This window comes from Lipotes vexillifer, unplaced genomic scaffold, assembly GCF_000442215.2.
Source record: "Lipotes vexillifer unplaced genomic scaffold, Lipotes_vexillifer_v1.1 scaffold584, whole genome shotgun sequence".
Taxonomy (NCBI): Eukaryota; Metazoa; Chordata; class Mammalia; order Artiodactyla; family Lipotidae; genus Lipotes; species Lipotes vexillifer.
The window spans coordinates 983,000-1,001,376 of NW_006783036.1; the positions used below are offsets into that span (position 1 = coordinate 983,000).

The following is an 18,377-nucleotide window of genomic DNA, read 5'->3' on the forward strand; positions in this document are numbered from 1 at the left end:
GAAACAAAGGCAAAGAAAGGCTTTCAACAGTTTCTCCTAATGTGGTCCTTTAAGTTTTACCTTAGGACTGTGAGTGACTTGACTGACATGACTTCCTTTTTATTTTTATTTTTTTAAAGATTTTTATTAGCTTTTGGTTTTATCTTTCTGCTTTTTAATTAATTTATTTATTTTATTTTTGCCTGTGTTGAGCCTGCGTTGCTGCACATGGGCTTTCTCTAGTTGCGGTGAGCGGGGGCTACTCTTCGTTACAGTGCGCGGGCTTCTCGTTGCAGTGGCTTCTCTTGCTGCGGAGCATGGGCTCTAGGCACCCGGGCTTCAGTAGTTGTGGCACATGGGCTCAGTAGTTGTGGCTTGCAGGCTTTAGAGCGCAGGCTCAGTAGTTGTGGCGCACGGGCTTAGTTGCTCCGCGCCATGTGAGATCTTCCTGGACCAGGGCTCGAACCCATGTCCCCTGCATTGGCAGGCGGATTCCCAACCACCGCACCACCAGGGAAGCCCTGACATGACTTCTGCGTGTCTGGAAAAACTATTCTATCTTCAGGCTGAAGTTTCTAGCCTTAAACACAGTCAGTCCTAAACTGTTCTTAGCATGATTTTAACTACTTTAAAACAGAAGTTTCCAGTAAAAAAACTTGCAAGATACTGACATTATTTTAAAATATACACAGTGACTACTGAAACAGTATCTACAGTTACTATTATAAAAACAGTAAAAAGCTTCAGAACGAATAAAGATTTCTTAATTCTCAGATACATTCAAGTACACTGCCACGTGGAGCACCTCTTACCCACTCTCCTTCATGTCCAAGCCATCAAACATCTGAATGAGGGAGACAGCGACTTCATAGATGTCCTTGGTTATCACTGGCTCCTCCAAGAGGTGAGGAGAAACCTAGAAAGAGGAAGAGGAAAAGCCAAAACAGGGTCACCAAGGAGACTCTGGGGTTGGATGGGTGACCCGCGAGTTCACCAACATAACAAATACCCCGAATAAACATGGCATCGTTTGCAGCCAGTATCTGGTGCCTGCTAAGCATCAAGCCCTTCTCAAGGCTCCGACACCCACGGCACACACGTCACGGGAGCAACGGAGGAGTCAGGGTCCACATGTACAGAAGCGAAGCCTCTGGCGGGAAATCTATTCCGAAAACAAAGGAAAAGTTGCTCCCAATGCCGGTGGAGCCAGGAAGAGCTTCTGGTCAGAGGCAGTGCTCATGCCCTCGACCTCAGAGCGCCTGAGAACTGCAACAGCATCATGTGGAAAGTAGCCCTAAAAATCACGAGTACCAGGAGAAGGCAACAGCCCATCTGTATCTGCCAATTTACAGTAATAATATAACCATGTCATATTATAGCTACCAAGCTTTTTGAGGGGGTCCTTAGACTACTTTTAATCGTGTATTAAGACAAAGCCACATGGAGCCCAGTTCCTTTAAACTTGCCCTTCAGGTGCTTCTCTGGAACACTGGGGTTCAACCACATCCACAGACTCCCTGGTGAGGTCAGAATTAGCAGTCTGAGCTGAGAGTGTTCATAGGACCAAGGCCATCACTGCATATCTCTCCAGAATATCCAGCATTAGGTTATGTCATTGTTGCCATAAAATCTATTTTATAGCCACACTGAGTTTTTTCACCAAGAATATTTTTGTTTATTTTGTTTATTTAATAATTTTACTTATCAAGTACTGTATGAAAGACACATTTGATTTTGTGAAGAACAGATCAGAAGACTTGAGGAGAAACTCCTTTTCCAGTTTTTCCTTAGAGTAAATTAAGTCAGCTAGTATTCAAATAATCCATGTTTCATTAAGATTACAATGCTACTAATGTATGCATGACAAATTGACTCTTATTTAATCAATAATTCTGAACGAGCAATTCTTGACGCTCAACCTTTAAATAATTTGCTGCTTCACCCAAACAATATCCAGTATTTACCATAACACAACCGGACAAAAAAGGAATGGAAGAAAAGGTATACTTTTCACAAACTCCAACAGTAGATCCAAACCCATCTAGAACTGTTTTCCTACAAACAAGCTGCGGGAAAAGCATGACATCAGTTCACAAGTGATTTCACTGAGCTCTAGAATCCAAGCCTAGAGAATATTTTTTGAACACACTGCTAAGATACCAAACATAGCCCTGTTTTCTCCAAGCCAGCCTTGACACAGGTGACCAAGGACATACACTAGTCACAGCCCACCCATCCACTTGTTGAACCCATCCCCTTCTGTTTGCGGAGAGGAAACCAGGAGGAGGCACGACAGACAAGCCTCCGCGTTCCCGGAGAGCACAGTGTGGGCAGGCAGCGGAGTGAAGTGCACTGCAGAGGGCGTGCTCAGTCGGGAGCGGGACTGTGGAGGGAAGCGCTGCTATTCACAGAGGCGGGGCCAGGGTGGCTCCAGTCAGCCCACCCACCGGTGCCCAGTGTTCAGCGACCATGATGTTTCTGTTCCAAGCTGAGGCACTGGAGCCCTGCCTGTCTGCCTCCATCCCAGTCGGCCTCGCCCAGGCCAACCAGCCTGTCCGGGAAGCAACCCGTCCCACACCATCCTCCCAAATCCCCTTCAAATGGATTACAGCAAAACCAAGCAGAATTATAGAACAATGATGCTCTAGGGTGGTGGAGCGTGCTCCAAAAAGAACCCACCGGGAGGCCTGGGGAGTGGGCCATGCTCTGCTGCTGGACCAGGCTGCAGATCACGGGTGGCCACAATTTATCCCAGTTCGCGATGACATTTTATGTCCTCTCCTACGGGCCAGTTTTGTGAGGGTTTCTTGGCAATTAAAAAAAAAGTGGAAAATGAAGCATGAAAAGGGCTCTTCAAAGGACACTGAAAGTAACAGCCAGAGTTGGTAACAGAAAGACCAGGAGAGCATCATGGGACCCAAGGGAAGGGTGAGTTTCAAGAAAATCAAAGTGGCCAACAGTGTCAAATATTAGAGAGAGCTCAGGGGGTGTAGGGCTGAGTGCTCTGGACTTCACGAGGCGGTTGCTAGTGACACTGGGGGGTGCAGTCTTGGCTGAGAGGTGGCAGTGAGTGGGGGGAGGGTAGAGAAGTGGGCACTGGGAGTTCAACATCTGGCAAAAGCTATGAGAAACAGCACACCTAACATGGGTGTCTTTTAAGATGAAAGAGACTCAGTGCTGTTTAAATGTGGACAAGATGCTAGAAAAGACACGGAGAGGAGGGCAGTGAATCAGACCAGGCCCCTAAGGAGGAGGGAAGGGATGAGACAACCACAGGGTGGAGAGGCTGCTGCTCTGGAGGAGGAGGACCTTCTCCCTTGCAACACGAGACAGCATGCTGAGTAATCACATGACAGCACGACTAATCACGGTAATAAAACTGTGATTTTTAACAAAGGCCCTCTGACTCCAAAATTTATAATAGAATCTACATAAAGCACCTTTTCTGTAAGGCTTAAAATTAATACAGAGTTAAATCTTGAGTATCGGTTCATTGAAACCCTAAGTGACACCGATCAGGACATACGGTAAACAGCGCTGGGGCCAGATGTCCTCTAGCAGGTGAACACGATGCACCCATCTGCTGCCAGGGCCCACACGGGCTCAGGGCACGTGCCCAGGCCAGACCCCACTCCTCAGCACATCCACAAGGAATCAAACACAAAATACACACCAACAGAAGTCAATCAGACATTAGCCAGGTGAAAAGACTAGTAAAGCTTTATTACTCTCATATTCCAAAATGGGTCAGACAAGGCATAATGGTTAAATGTTATAAATACGGGCCCTCTCCCCTCCACCTTGAATACGGGCTGCACTTAGACTTGTTTCCAACCATGGAGTCCAGGAAGAAAAGGAAAGAATGTCTCTTCTTACCCTGTTCATAACCTTAGGGGGCGGGGGTGACAGACAATAAACAAACTAACCTAATATATATATACATATATACGGAAAAAGAAAAGGAGGGCAGAGTAACATTACAAGGGAGAAGCCTGGTAAACACGACCGGGGCCAGGAGATCAAGGCCATGTCACCAGCAGTGAGCCGTGCTGTTGGTCATGATGTGATGGAACAACACTTCACCCCGGTGGTCTTCCTCCCCCAAACTCACAGCCCCGGTCTAATCATGAGAAAAACACCAGAAAAATTCCAGTAGTGGGGCATCCTACAAAATACCTGGCCGGTTCTCCTAAAAATCGTCAAGGTCATCAAAAATAAGAGAAGTCTGGGGGCTTCCCTGGTGGTGCGGTGGTTCAGAGTCTGCCTGCCGATGCAGGGGACACAGGTTCGTGCCCCGGTCCGGGAAGATCCCACATGCCGCGGAGCGGCTGGGACCGTGAGCCATGGCCACTGGGCCTGCGCGTCCGGAGCCTGTGCTCCGCAATGGGAGAGGCCACAACAGTAAGAGGCCCGCGTACCGCAAATAAATAAATAAATAAATAATTTTTTAAAAAAATAAGAGAAGTCTGAGAAACTGTCACAGCCCAGGGGAACCTAAAGAGACATGACAGCTAAACACAATGTGGGATCCTAGGGCAGAAAAAGAACATTAGGGAAAACCAGTGACATCCAAACAAACTCAAGTTCAGCTAATAGTAATGTACCAGCGTTAGCTTCTTAGTTCTGACAGGTTTGGAGTTTTTTTGAAGTGCTACAAAGTAAATGTTAACTGTAGACCCTAGGTGATGGACACATGGGTGTTCACTACAAAATTTCTTTCAACTTTTCTGTTTTGAAATACTGTCATTTTAAAAGCTGGGAGAGGACCTCCCTGGTGGCGCAGTGGTTAAGAACCTGCCTGCCAATGCAGGGGACACGGGTTTTGAGCCCTGGTCTGGGAATATCCCAGATGCCACGGGGCAACTAAGCCCGTGCACCACAACTACTGAACCTGTGCTCTAGAGCCCGCGAGCCACAACTACTGCGCCTGTGTGCCACAACTACCGAAGCCCACGCGCCTAGAGCCCATGCTCTGCAACAAGAGGAGCCATTGCAGTGAGAAGCCCGTGCACTGCAAAGGAGAGTAGCCCCGCTCGCCGCAGCTAAAGCCCACACGCAGCAACAAAGACTCAATGCAGCCAAAAATAAATAAACTAATTAATTTTTTTTTAAAAATTAAAAGCTGGGAGAAAAAAAAGAAGTGCTACATTCTAATGGCCATCACCGGCCTCCCTCTGACATAATTACATTTGACAAAATACATCTTCTAATGAGGTGAACCCTAGTGAGCCAACTCATTGTAGTAGAGACTGTTTACTTTAACATTACAGATTTTTTTTTTTTTGGCCGAGCTGTGCGGCATGTGGGATCTTAGTTCCCCAACCAGGGAACAAACCCATGTCCCCTACACTGGGAGCCCAGAGTTTTAACCACTGGACCACCAGGGAAGTCCCTACAGATGTTTTTAATAAAAGTCAAACTCTTATACAGAGCAATTTGGCAACGTCCGTCAAAATTCCAAATGCACACATCCTCTGACCCACTTCCAGGAAGGCACAGGGGTCCTCGAAAGAGGTGTTTTACTCCCATCCCAGGGATGTCCAGAAACATTTTTGGTTGTCACAGGGGGGTGGGGATGGGAAGGAGCCCGACTTGCATCTGGTGGGTCAAAGCCAGCAGAGCTATTAAATATCAAGCATCCTACAATGCACAGGACAGCCCCCGCCATACAAAATTACCTGGCCCAAAATATCAACTGTGCTGAGGCTAAGAAACCCTGGCCTACAAGATATACCTTCACATGCACAAAGGTGTTCTCTTTAGCACTGTTTTTAATAAGAAAAGATAAGAAACACTGGAGATTAGTTAAATAAAGAATAATCTTTACTATATGCACCCCAACGTTCATAGCAGCACTATTCACAATAGCCAAGGCATAGAAGCAACCTAAATGCCCATCGACAGATGAATGGATAAAGATATGGCACATATATACAATGGAATAATACTCAGCCATAGAAAAGAATGAAATAATGCCATTTGCAGCAACATGGATGGACCCAGAGATTATCATACTAAGTGAAGTAAGTCAGACAGAGAAAGACAAATACCATATGATATCTCTTACATGTGGAATCTAAAATATGATACAAATGAACTTATTTGCAAAAAGACTCAGAGACATAGAAAACAAACCTCTGGTTACAAAAGGGGAAAAGGGGTGGGGGGGAGATAAATTAGGAGGTTGGGATTAGCAGATACCAACTACTACATATAAAATACATAAACAGTTAAGGTCCTACTGTATAGCACAGGGAACTATATTCAAGACCCTGTAATAAGCCATAATGGAAAAGAATATGAAAAAGAATATATACACACACACAATATATATATAACCGAATCACTTTGTGCACCAGAAACGAACACAACATTGTAAATCAGCCATACTTCAATTTAATAAAAAGAATCATCTTTATATTTATACTCACATAAAAGAATGTTATGTAGCTCTAAAAAGGGAATGAAGAAACTACATGACATGTAAAAAATGTGAAAAGGTAAGTGAAGAAAAAACAAGATGCACACAGAATGCTATCATTCTGTAAAAAAGAGAAACAATACATCCATATTTGCTTGTAAATATGGAAAGATCCAGAGAAATTAATGACAATAATTTAGTGGGGGAACTGGGCAGACAGAGGACAGTAGGAAGGAGATATTTTATACCTTGCATATACTCTTCGATCTTCAAATCCTACAAATGTATTACCCACGTGAAAACAACTGTATATCAACTGCAACTTTTCATAAGAATATATTATCACACACTGTTCCCACAATGCAATCCTCCTTCAGTTTAGAGCAATACAACTTACATTAGAAAATTTAACTTAACAGAAATAAAATTACCTTCTACCCTCAGCTGAATCTACAATTTTGTAGCTGACCAAAAGCTGACATTTTATTCTTCAACATCAATAAAGTACAAAACCAGTTTGAATAACTTTCACTGGGACACACAATGTGAGTGCTTATCATGCTCACGTTTATGACAACAAACCCCGGAGTTTCCTTCCTCTTATTCTTCTCCAGGCCCATCCCACACCATCTCTCTGCTCCAATTTTAAGCTCCAGAAGAGCCTTGCAATTGTAGCTAATAAATGCAGGTGTGATCAAATACAAAAGTACATTCACTGTAAAAGAAACAATGCGTTCCAACATACCCTGCTATGATGAACGTGCTCCAAATCATTAAGATAATACTCCTCAACTGCATAGGGCTTTCCTTCCACTTCAAAAATATAAGCAGGGTTCACCTTGTTCTGAACAGTAACAGCAAAGTAATCTGCAAACTCTTTACAGTTGATGGTGGCTGACATCAGGACTACCTACAGAGTAAAAAAAACCCATTAAAACAGACAAAATAATGATGATAATAATAACTGAAATGAAATACTTTTACAATTCCAGGCTTGTCTTCTGTTTTAATAATTTTCAAAACTTTAACTGAATACTTCGATTTGATCTCCAGCGTAATTCAAATTATTACAGTTTAAAGAATGCTCAGAGATGCCAACTTTTAAATTTCTCTTCAATTGCTTTATCAGGTGAGAAACTACATTTCTCCAATAAAGCTAAATTACAACCATTAACCTAAAAGGACACTTTGCATCAGAAAGCTAACTTAGGGACTTCCCTGGTGGTGCAGTGGTTAAGAATCCGCCTGCCAATGCAGGGGACACGGGTTCGAGCCCTGGTCCGGGAAGATCCCACATGCCGTGGAGCAACTAAGCCCATGCGCCACAACTACTGAGTCTGCGCTCTAGAGCCCGCGAGCCACAGCTACTGAGCCCACGCGCCTAGAGCCCGTGCTCCACAGCAAGAGAAGCCACTGCAATGAGAAGCCCGTGAACTGCAACAAAGAGTAGCCCCCGCTCGCCACAACTAGAGAAAGCCTGCGTGCAAAAAGCACCAAAGAGAGGGATTCCCTGGTGGCGCAGTGGTTAAGAATCCGCTTGCCAATGCAGGGGACATGGGTTTGAGCCTGGTCTGGGAAGATCCCACATGCCACAGAGCAACGAATCCCGTGTGCCACAACAGAGCCTGTGCTCTGGAGCCTGCAAGCCACAACTACTGAGCCCGCGAGCCACAACTACTGAGCCCACGTGCCACAACTACTGAAGCCCACATGCCTAGAGCCTGTGCTGCGCAACAAGAGAAGCCACTGCGATGAGAAGCCGGCACACCGCAACAAAGAGTAGCCCCCGCTCGCTGCAACTAGAAAAAGCCCACACACAGCAACAAAGACCCAACGCAGACAAAAATAAATAAATAAAATGAATAAATTTATTTAAAAAAATAAAAAAGCTCTTTAAAAAAGAAAGCACGAAAGAGGAAGAAGACAAGGGACCCATAAAACCTTGACTCTAAGCTGAGAAACTGGAGAAGCCCCAGGACGGCCGCTGTGCAGCAGCCCTGGGGAACCAGTCCAGACCAAGTGGGACAGCAGAGGCTCAGGGACTCACCACAGGTTTCAGATTTGCCAAAAAGCAAATATGGGATGACATCCTTAAGAAACTCAGCCATGAATACCAGAGGAAGCATCCACAGCCCATCAGCTGTGCCCTGGAGAAGGTGGCAGCGTTACAAAGGGTCTGCGCCATCCACCAGTCTCCAAAATGCTAAGCAGGAGGTAAACACAGCTATCTGCTGACCACTGACTACCTACTACGTTTCTGAAGTGTAAATCTTAGCAGAAAAGTATAAACTTTACACAGGTATTATTAATACACTTACTGGGTAAACAAAATGTCTGTATTTTCCCAGCTGATGTTAGATACAAGAGGTCAAAGTCCTGCTGACCAGAACTCACTGAGACAAGATGCTTGTGGTTAGAAGGCAGGCTCTGAGAAACCACTTGGGGTGTAAGAGTGGCCCCCAAGGGGCACACCCATCGCAGCAGATGTTCTCTAAACCACCTCCCAAGGAACAGTGAGGCTAGGGAACTGCCAGGCTTTTGTTCTACTGAGGCAGCAGGCGACGAGAAGGTCAAATCTGGACTGCTCAAAGCTACAAGGTTCCGTGCTGCCACCAACTTCCCTGTAGTGCGCCCTCCCCCAAGCAGCTCCCAGCCTCTCCTCCAGACAGACCATTCAACAGCCTGCCCAAGATACCTGCTTGTCCAGGGTGGCCTGGGCTGACTCTGGTCAGCCAGCAGTGACAGCAGGGTCAGTAGGCTGGGGGATGGCACAAAGCCAGGGACCTCTAAAGGTTTGGGTGGGGAGCGGAAGGGGGGACTGGAAGGCCCATCTGCCCGTGCTCCTGCATCTAAGTCTCTGACAGCCACTCTCTTTCTAAAAAGTAATAAAAAAGTAATTTGGGGGCGTCCCTCATGGCGCAGTGGTTAAGAATCCGCCTGCCAATGCAGGGGACACGGGTTCGAGCCCTGGTCCAAGAAGATCCCACATGCCGTGAAGCAACTAAACCCATGCGCCACAACTACTGAGCCTGCACTCTAGAGCCTGCAAGCCACAACTACTGAGTCCGTGAGCCACAACTACTGAAGCCCATGCACCTAGAGCCCGTGCTCCACAAGAGAAGCCACTGCAATGAGAAGCCCGCGCACCACAATGAAGAATAGCCCCTGCTGGGCTTCCCTGGTGGCACAGTGGTTAAGAATCCGCCTGGCAATGCAGGGGACACGGGCTCGAGCCCTGGTCCTGGAAGATCCCACATGCTGTGGAGCAACTAAGCCCATGCGCCACAACTACTGAGCCTGCGCTCTAGAGCCCATGAGCCACAACTACTGAAGCCCGCATGCCTAGAGCCTGTGATCCCCAACAAGAGAAGCCACAGCAACGAGAAGTCCACACACCACAACAAAGAGTAGCCCTGCTCACCGCAACTAGAGAAGGCCCATGCACAACAATGAAGACCCAACGCGGCCAAAAATAAATAAATTAAAATAAATTAAAAAAAAAAAAAGAATAGCCCCTGCTCCCCACAACTAGAGAAAGCCCACGTGCAGCAACAAAGACCCAACACAGCCAAAAATAAATAAATTTATTTTAAAAAAAAAGAAAGGTCCAGATTCTGGGGACTTGCTTGGCAGTCCAGTGGTTAAGACTCCATGTTTCCTATGCAGGGGGCAAGGGGTCAATCCCTGGTCAGGGAACTGAGATCCCACATGCCCCACGGCACGGCCAAAAAAACAAAAAAAAAGAAAGGTCTGGACTTGTTGAACAACCTTCAATGTCATCTTTAAGATTCAGAAAAAGGAATGAAATAGCCAAATTCTCTCATTCATTTTACAGTCATCTCAAGCAATAAGACAACTGATTGCAAATTTCAGGTTCCATTTAGTCAGCACCCACCACAGTGAGACTGTGAGCCTCCTAAGGTTGATGTCCCCACCTTGGGGCAGGGTGGGAATGTCTCCCTGAACGGACAGAGAGATGAAACACTTGAAGACAAAATATGTTATGATTGAGAGGGCAGCTGCTTTCCAATAACAGCAAATCCTTCCACAGTTCCTTTATATAAAGAATGACATGCACCCGATCACTGCTGCTTCTGAAAGACTCCTACTTAGCATGGCTGGGTTGACCTATGTCTAAACTACATAATAATTATAAACCTTTTGCTATTTTGGCCTAGTTCACTTCTTTGTCCTTTTTGCTCAAACAAAATGTAAGCAATGTTTACCATTTTTGCCACGGACTTCCAGTTAGCTCCTAACTCAAGTCTCCTATAATAACAGTGCATATAACTATTCTCAAACTTCAATGTGACTCTGCTACTTTTAAAACAGAGGTTACAGATATAGTCACATACCTTCAGATTATGGTACCTATTCAACCAAAAGCAGTGCTCTAATACCCAGCATTTCATTAGCGTCAACTATCATCAGATCATTTTCTGCAGCCTGGAGAATATTTCACAATTTAATGCAACATAATAACCAAAAAGTACTCCATCGTCTGATCGTACGAGAGCACCCTTTAGCCAGCTTCCTAGCAAGATCTGGAGGACTACACAAGACAATGGACAACTAGTTTCTATTAAAATAAGGAGAAACAAAAGTAAATAATAAATCTTAACCCTAAATGTTTCAGTTACTCATGAAATCAACTTTACCTTCACAAAACGTGAATTTGTTCTTAGAAGTTTGCGGACGACCAACAACAGGAAATCCATTTCTTCAGTTCGCTCGTGTACCTGCAAAATAGAAAGGGGGCACCCCCAACGTGGGAAGGCACATGTCACCGCTGAGTGACCTGAGGGAAAGGGGTTCAGTGGTGCGCCTAGGGGCCTGGGGACTAAGTCTCCGCACTAAACGCCGTTCCTCAGGAAACTATCACTCCTGGTTAAGAGGAAGCAAAGAACGGCGGCCCACGAACCAGAGAGCACACGAGGGGCGTGTGCGTCACTGTCGCCCCCAGCCCCCGTGCTTCTCTGTAGGGCCCTACTGGCATCTGGACAGAGGAATGTTTAGCGCTCTTGAGCCTGCCCACTGTGACAACACAAAGCATCCCCCACACCGAGCAGCAGCAGACCCGCCTCCCTCTGCGGCTCCGGCCCACAGCACCCCTCTGCATGGGCATATTTAGGCTACTGCTTCAGCAAGCGAGTGCAGGGCGGTGGCTATGCCCGGGCAGCAGTGCCCCCTGCCTGGCAGGCTGGAGCTCACAGGGTGGGCTCCAGAAGAGCTGGCTCAGTCAGGAACAGGTAGCACAGGGCTGGGTGAGGAGCTGAGGGCAATAGGAAGCCCCACGGTAGCACCCGGGGAAATGGGGCTCCGGGGTCCCCCGGGGGCCTGCTGCTCAGACAGGGCCCTCCAGGCCGAGTCCCCGAGGGCCTGCCCCGAACCAGCCAACACCCAAGGCTAAGTCACGTGTGGCCGTTTCTCTACACTTAGTCGGGCTCCCCCAGGTACAAGGGGACAGCAGATTCTACTCTGGGACATTCCTCTGCCCAAGTGGAGAGATTAGCTGAGTCTGAAAGAGGGCACTCCCTTCTCCTCCAGGTGAAAGGCTCCACTGGCTATTCTCTAGCCGGCTCCTTCCCGACCGCACTGCCCACTGAAGCAGGTATGGACAAAAGTAGTACAGAGAAAAGAAAAAAAAAAAAGCAGCTGAAAAGTATTTAACGTTCCTGCTTAACGGCTGGAAACCCTAACAGACAGCTTATTAATCTAACTCTCATTCCGTTCTATCACCAAACGCCAGAGCATTTCCTCAACACAAACATCCTGCCTCGTGTACTTAAGAAAGAAAAATAAAGGCTGTGCTCAGGCAAGAGCCCCAAAGTGACCTCTCCTTAGCGCTGAGCCTCCCCTGGTCTCCACACCACCACTACAGCCTCCAGATCTCTGACTTCACACAACCCGGCTTCTCCCAGTTGCTGGAGGCCAGGCTGCCTCCTCCTCCTGCCCCGAGGACCCCACTCACCCCTATATCCCAGGATGCCCACAGTCCTCTCCCTGCCCCAGGCCCTTCTCCGTTGCCCATAATTACACATATCTCAGTAGATATGTGTCTCCCCAGCAGAATGGCCAAGAGCAGAAACTACAACTCCTGCACCTTTATAACCTCAGCACCTAATGAGGCAGGTACTCAAAAAATGTTTACTAAACGAATGATTCACCTTAAGCTAGTTTATTCTTTTTCAAGAGCTAAGAAGTTAAGGACATGATCATTCCATTTTCAACTGCCTGGCCACCTTCAACTTCTTAGATTTCTTTGGGAATTCAAATCATCCTGCACAATAGCAACAATATTCTTTGTAAAACTGAAACTTCAGGTCTATCCAACCCATTAATTCTTTAAGCAAATAGTTATTAGAACACCTACGGGGAGCTGGGGACACGGTGGTAGAGTAGGAAGCTGCTCGTGTAACCGAGTGACGAGACACTCCCCTGTAGGACAAGCTCCTGCACAGTGTAGCTGACTTGTGTTCAGCTACCATCACACAGCTTCAGGAAAGAATGCCCCCGGTAACGCAGTGTGCATGGGTATGTCCACATCACTCAGGCGTGTGTGTGCAAAGATACCTCCTAACACAGTCAGAAAGTTGCTGGATCTACAGAAATAAATGGAGGCATGAGAAGTAGAGCTCTGGAGTGAACTACCCCACAACACCATGCTATCTGGAGGCCTCAGTAAAAGGCTCAACAACAAACGGTAACTACTGTGGACTGTGCAATGCCACCTTTGGGCATTACTGCCTAAGTTTGAATTTCATCACTACCTAAAGACACTCAAAACTGCCAAAAGTCATAAAGAAAAATTATGAACCATACTGCACATCACACTGTATTGCAAAGAATAACAACATATTTTCCACCTTTTACTCTCCCAAACAACAGTAATTTAAAACCAAGTAAATGTACACAAGCTAGTAAATGTACCCACTCAGCTTTACCTGCAGTATCGATGGAAGAAATTTTCACATATTGAGGTATGGGGAAGTCATTCTGGCTTATACATGACATGCTTGGACTTTATGCTAATTAGAACAGCCTTGTTTTGTGGCCTGTCACACAGGCATTGTGCATCTGCTTTAACCATTAAAGACGAGAATGCACTTCAACATAAAAATGGAGTAACTACGGTTCAGGCATCCAAAATGGAGCCAGGTGGCCCTTGTGGATGTGGTTTCAGACACGTCCCTCCATCACTTGGAACCTGAATTTTCTGAACTGTTTCAGACTCAAGGACACCTCCAGCCATTCTCAAAACAGTATCTGCCAGCAGCTGCCAACTGCAACCTTATTATGGTCTCAAGGTCTCCGCTTATAACTTTGCAACCATTCCAGACCCCAACCAATCCTTGCTTAACTAGCACCCTTACTTCTCTCCAGCTCCAATCCTAATTCTCAACAAACAACGTGTATTTCTCAATTTTTGCCTTTATAAGCCCCCCATTTTGTAGTCCAGCAGAACACAATTCAAGTGCTTCTCTAATCTGTGTGTCCCAGGCTATCGTCCTCAGTTTGGCTCAAATAACACTCTTTTCTATTCCTATTATAGATTGTTTACTGATTATTTCCACTGACAGTATGTTTTGGTATTATACTGATCACACAACATATCAAGAGAATGGAGAGACCTTTCCCTAAAGGGCTGCTCAGGGGGTTTCATTCCAGCCTCTATTAGGTACTCCAGCCCCACCTCACAGTCTCCCACAAATCCTATTTATTTGCTGACGTTTCTAACGCCACAAGAAATAAGTAAAGCTTCTCAAGGCATAATTACTGATGAGGTTTAAAACTCAAGAGTTTGGGGTAGAGGCATTTCCAAAGCTCCTGGGAAAACTGTTTGAACACAGCATCTCCCCACCTCAAAAAACTCTATAAACAAAATCGGGAATTCCCTGGTGGTCCAGTGGTTAGGACTCGGCGCTCTCACTGCAGAGGGCGCAGGTTTAATCCCTGGTCAGGGAACTAAGATCCCACAAGCCGCGTGGCGCGGCCTAAACAGAACAGAATAGAATCAAATCAAAATCAATTAAATATTCCATCCTTACTGAGAAAAGTCGAGAAAGCTAAGACTGGCACAAAGACAGGGTTCACAATACTTTATTAGAGATTTTTTTTTAGAAAGGTGAATAAATCAATATCATCTATTTACTTTATTCATTTTCTTAAAAGATATTATTGTCCTTGTTTTACTAGATGGAAAGTATCTGTAAGGCACTAAAAATACCTACAGACAATTAAAGTTCTTTTAATTGTCTGACGTGGCTAACACTCTAAACCAGGGTCAGCAGCCTTTCCCTTTAAAAGGCCAGAGGGCAAATACTTCCAGCTTCACGGAACATATGGTCCTGTCCCAACTATGCATCTCTTCTGTAGAACACCAGCAATCATAAACAAAGAGCAAAACTGTGTGCCAATAAAACTTTACTTACAAAAACAGGGGCCAACTTTGGCCTGAGGGCTGTAGTCTGCCTACCCCTGCTCTAAGCAAGGATTCACAGTCCTCAACCTCCCCACCCGCATTTTGGAAGTAAGAGCAAAGGATAAAAACAGAAAATCAACATTCTAAGTAGAATAAGCAGATATAGACCCAAATTACTTTTTGACACTTTACAAGTAACTTGCACTGTGTTCTCTTATCAAATAGGAACATGAACGTAAGAGCAGAGCACTTACTTCATCAATGAAGACGTGCGTGAATTCCATCAAACTCTTGGCACTAACTATTTTCTGAAGCAGCACTCCGGTTGTCATATAAATTAACTTGGTGTCTTCTGTCGCTATTTTCTCCAACCCTACCTAAAATTGGGGAAGGAAAAAAAAAAGGAGAAAATGTTCAGTTTAAATGGTTCACATTTAATTACCAAAAACTGCTATGTTCATTTCATAATGAAGGTAAGAAAGGGGGAAAAAATTACTGTGTATCACAAAAAATATAGGGTCTTAATTAAAACGGAAATTCTCAAGTTGATTTTTCCTCTTCTTCCTCTTTGGTGATGGGTGGAGAGACTGGCCCATCTAGTCGCACTTCCCGTATCATTTTTATGTTAAAATGATTGTGTACAAAGACATCTTCAACATAAAGATATAATTAAAAGATAAAATTATATAAAAGCCATTCTCAAGTCTGAGCATTCTCACTTCTTTTCTATTCAACTGAGAAAGAAACTAAAGTTATCAATATTTTCAAGAACTTCAGAGATTCACGGTTTTTAAAATAATTCTGCTCTATAAGCAACTGATTTCATTTTCTTTTCCAGCAGAAAATAATCACACCTTATCATCAACTTATATAAAATAAAATATTAACAAAGAGGGACTTCCCTGGCGGTCCAGTGGTTAAGACTCTGCGCTTGCAACACAGGGGGCATGGGTTCAATCCCTGGTCAAGGAACTAAGATCCCACGTGCCATGTGGCATGGCCAAAAAATAAATTAAAAAAAAAAATTAACAGAGAGAGATGGCTCCCACTCTCAGTCTCACCTGATAGCCCACCAAACCACCCAAAGTCCAGGCGCGCTCTTTACTGATCCACCTAGCTATGCTGCTGGCCCCAATCTTCCGTGGCTGGGTGACCACAATGTTGCAGTAGGTAGAGCGTTGGATGTAATGATCCAAGATATACTGCGGGAGCTGAGTACTTTTACCACTACCAGTGGCACCGTGTATAATTACCACAGAATTACTTTCTATCAAAGAAATGACCTAGAATTAAAACAAAAAACAAACCTTCAAAATGGCCACAAATTTAACAATGATGTAATAAAGTATTACCTATGAACCAAAAGCTTTATCTCAAGAAGACTTTCAGAATTTATTTTCTTTTCATCCTTAAAAGTTAAATTATTACCTAACCACCTAAACATCACAAACGAGAGAAAGAAGGTTACTAATGGCTGCTGAATTTGAAACCAATTTGAACACTGTGAACAATAACTAATTGCCACAGAAATTCAGGCCAAGTTCACTGATCCCTGTCTCAATTTCTTCATCTATAAATATGAAAACACCAAAATGAATTTCTATAGCTCTTGCTAAGTCTAAATTTCTATTATTTTAAAACTTTGTAATGAACCTCCGTGTAATTCTACTGAGAAACATGAAAACACAGCTGTTATTACACTCAAGTGGCTTTAAATTCTCATTTGAAACTCTTCAGACACACTTTAAAACAATGAACTTCTGGTGCGCCATGTACAGACTGCATGGAGCGGTCCGAGAACGCCAGCCCGATCTCTCCCCACCACTCCCCCCCTCCACCCTAGGTATGCGTAAGCTCTTATCACTCTAGCAATTGCCATGGTCAGGGAATACAAATTAATTTGAATACTGGCCTCTTAAAAATTAATAAAGTATATCTACTCTACAAAAGCTGCATGATTCGATCTAAAGCAAAATAAAAATTAAATTTAGAACATTTACAGTTTATTCCTATCTATAACCACTTCTTCCGCTAGTATAGTTAAGGTTTCAATACGCTTACTTTTACCCATGTTTAATAACATGTAACTCATTAAAAGTGTAATCATCCTGCTGCTATATTGCCCAACATTGTTCTTAAAATTGTGTATCAATGACTGATCAATCACCAGGCAAACAAACCAGGCAGAGTGTAAAGAAAACCCAGTGGAATGCTAGAGAAGACTGCGGCTGAGGGCATTATTTGCTTTCTAAAAAGTCTGGGCAGCGGGTATTGCAAGCAGCAGCTCTCCTGGGGCCCAGCAGGTGTTTACTCACACTTATTTCAGAGCAGGGAAGACTAGGTGAATAATTAAATATGAGGAGATGAGCTCAGGGGAAGGCTGAACAAATGAAGCAGAGCCGAAAGGAAGGCCATCAACACGCTTATTACACAAAACCACCTCCCCAGGGTGCCTGCCCAGCACCTCATCACTTTCAGACCAGAAACCAAGTGCTGGGTCGCCGGCATTTAGTCGAACAACAAAATTACATTATGACAAAAATAATTTTACCTCTTCCTTACATCGATTTATAGGCAAATCAGGATATTTATAAGTTGTCTCTGGGATGCACATCACACTGCTTGATTTAGCTAAAGGTGGCCTTGGACCTGGATTCAGACAAAACAAATACAATGCTATTTCTTATATGAAAAAAGACAAGGTAAACAACCTATTGTTTTATCTATATACACAGCAAGCTGTACACACACACAAATACATATTCTACAGGCTAACACTGTGAGCAGGGTAATTAGAAAATTCCCTTAGCACCCACTGAGAATAATTTATACAAGCTGAGCACCATCTTACCCTCCATCACAGCAATCAATGTTGTAGGCTCAGCACTACCTTCTAAGATAAAAGATCTGCAGAGCACAGTACTCATCACTTGAAAATGGCACAAAAATGATTAGCTTAAAGAACAAACTTTTATTTGAAATTTCACACCAATTTGTTAAGTGTTCATTCCTTGCTACTAAATCCATAGTAGACAACCAAACACCATAAGGATACCTCAGGAACAAGCACCCTGGAAGGGACAACTTTACTCTGACAAAGACACACCCTGGGGCGCTTCCTTGGTGGTGCAGTGGTTGACAGTCCGCCTGCCAATACAGAGGACAAGGGTTCGATCCCTGGCCCGGGAAGATCCTACATGCTGTGGAGCAACTAAGCCCGTGTGCCACAACTACTGAGCCTGCGCTCTAGAGCCCGTGAGACACGACTACTGAGCCCACATGCCACAACTACTGAAGCCCGCGTGCCTACAGCCCGTGCTCCACAATGAGAAAAGCCACCACAATGAGAAGCCCGTGCACTGCAATGAAGAGTAGCCCCCGCTCGCCGCAACTAGAGAAGGCCTGTAAGCAGCAACGAAGACCCAACACAGCCAAAAATAAATAAATTAAATTAAATTAATTTATTATTTTTTAAAAAAAGACACACCCTGGGATACTCGGGGATGCCACAAATTCTTTTTTTTTCTTTTCTTTTTTTTTTTTTTTTTTTGTGGG

The 18,377-nt window shown here is 44.6% G+C and overlaps 1 protein-coding gene across 1 annotated transcript in view; it reads right to left on the reverse strand.

Annotated features, from left to right (window-relative positions):
• TDRD9 (tudor domain containing 9) overlaps positions 1 to 18,377 on the reverse strand; it is a 117,786-nt gene that overhangs the window by 74,334 nt on the left and 25,075 nt on the right. The window contains exons 3-8 of the mRNA XM_007455589.1: positions 17,374 to 17,471; positions 15,884 to 16,105; positions 15,077 to 15,199; positions 11,059 to 11,139; positions 7,146 to 7,310; positions 792 to 895 (exon numbers count right to left, since the gene is read on the reverse strand). Of these exons, the coding sequence (XP_007455651.1) occupies positions 792 to 895; positions 7,146 to 7,310; positions 11,059 to 11,139; positions 15,077 to 15,199; positions 15,884 to 16,105; positions 17,374 to 17,471 (793 nt within the window). The remainder of the gene's footprint in view (positions 1 to 791; positions 896 to 7,145; positions 7,311 to 11,058; positions 11,140 to 15,076; positions 15,200 to 15,883; positions 16,106 to 17,373; positions 17,472 to 18,377) is intronic.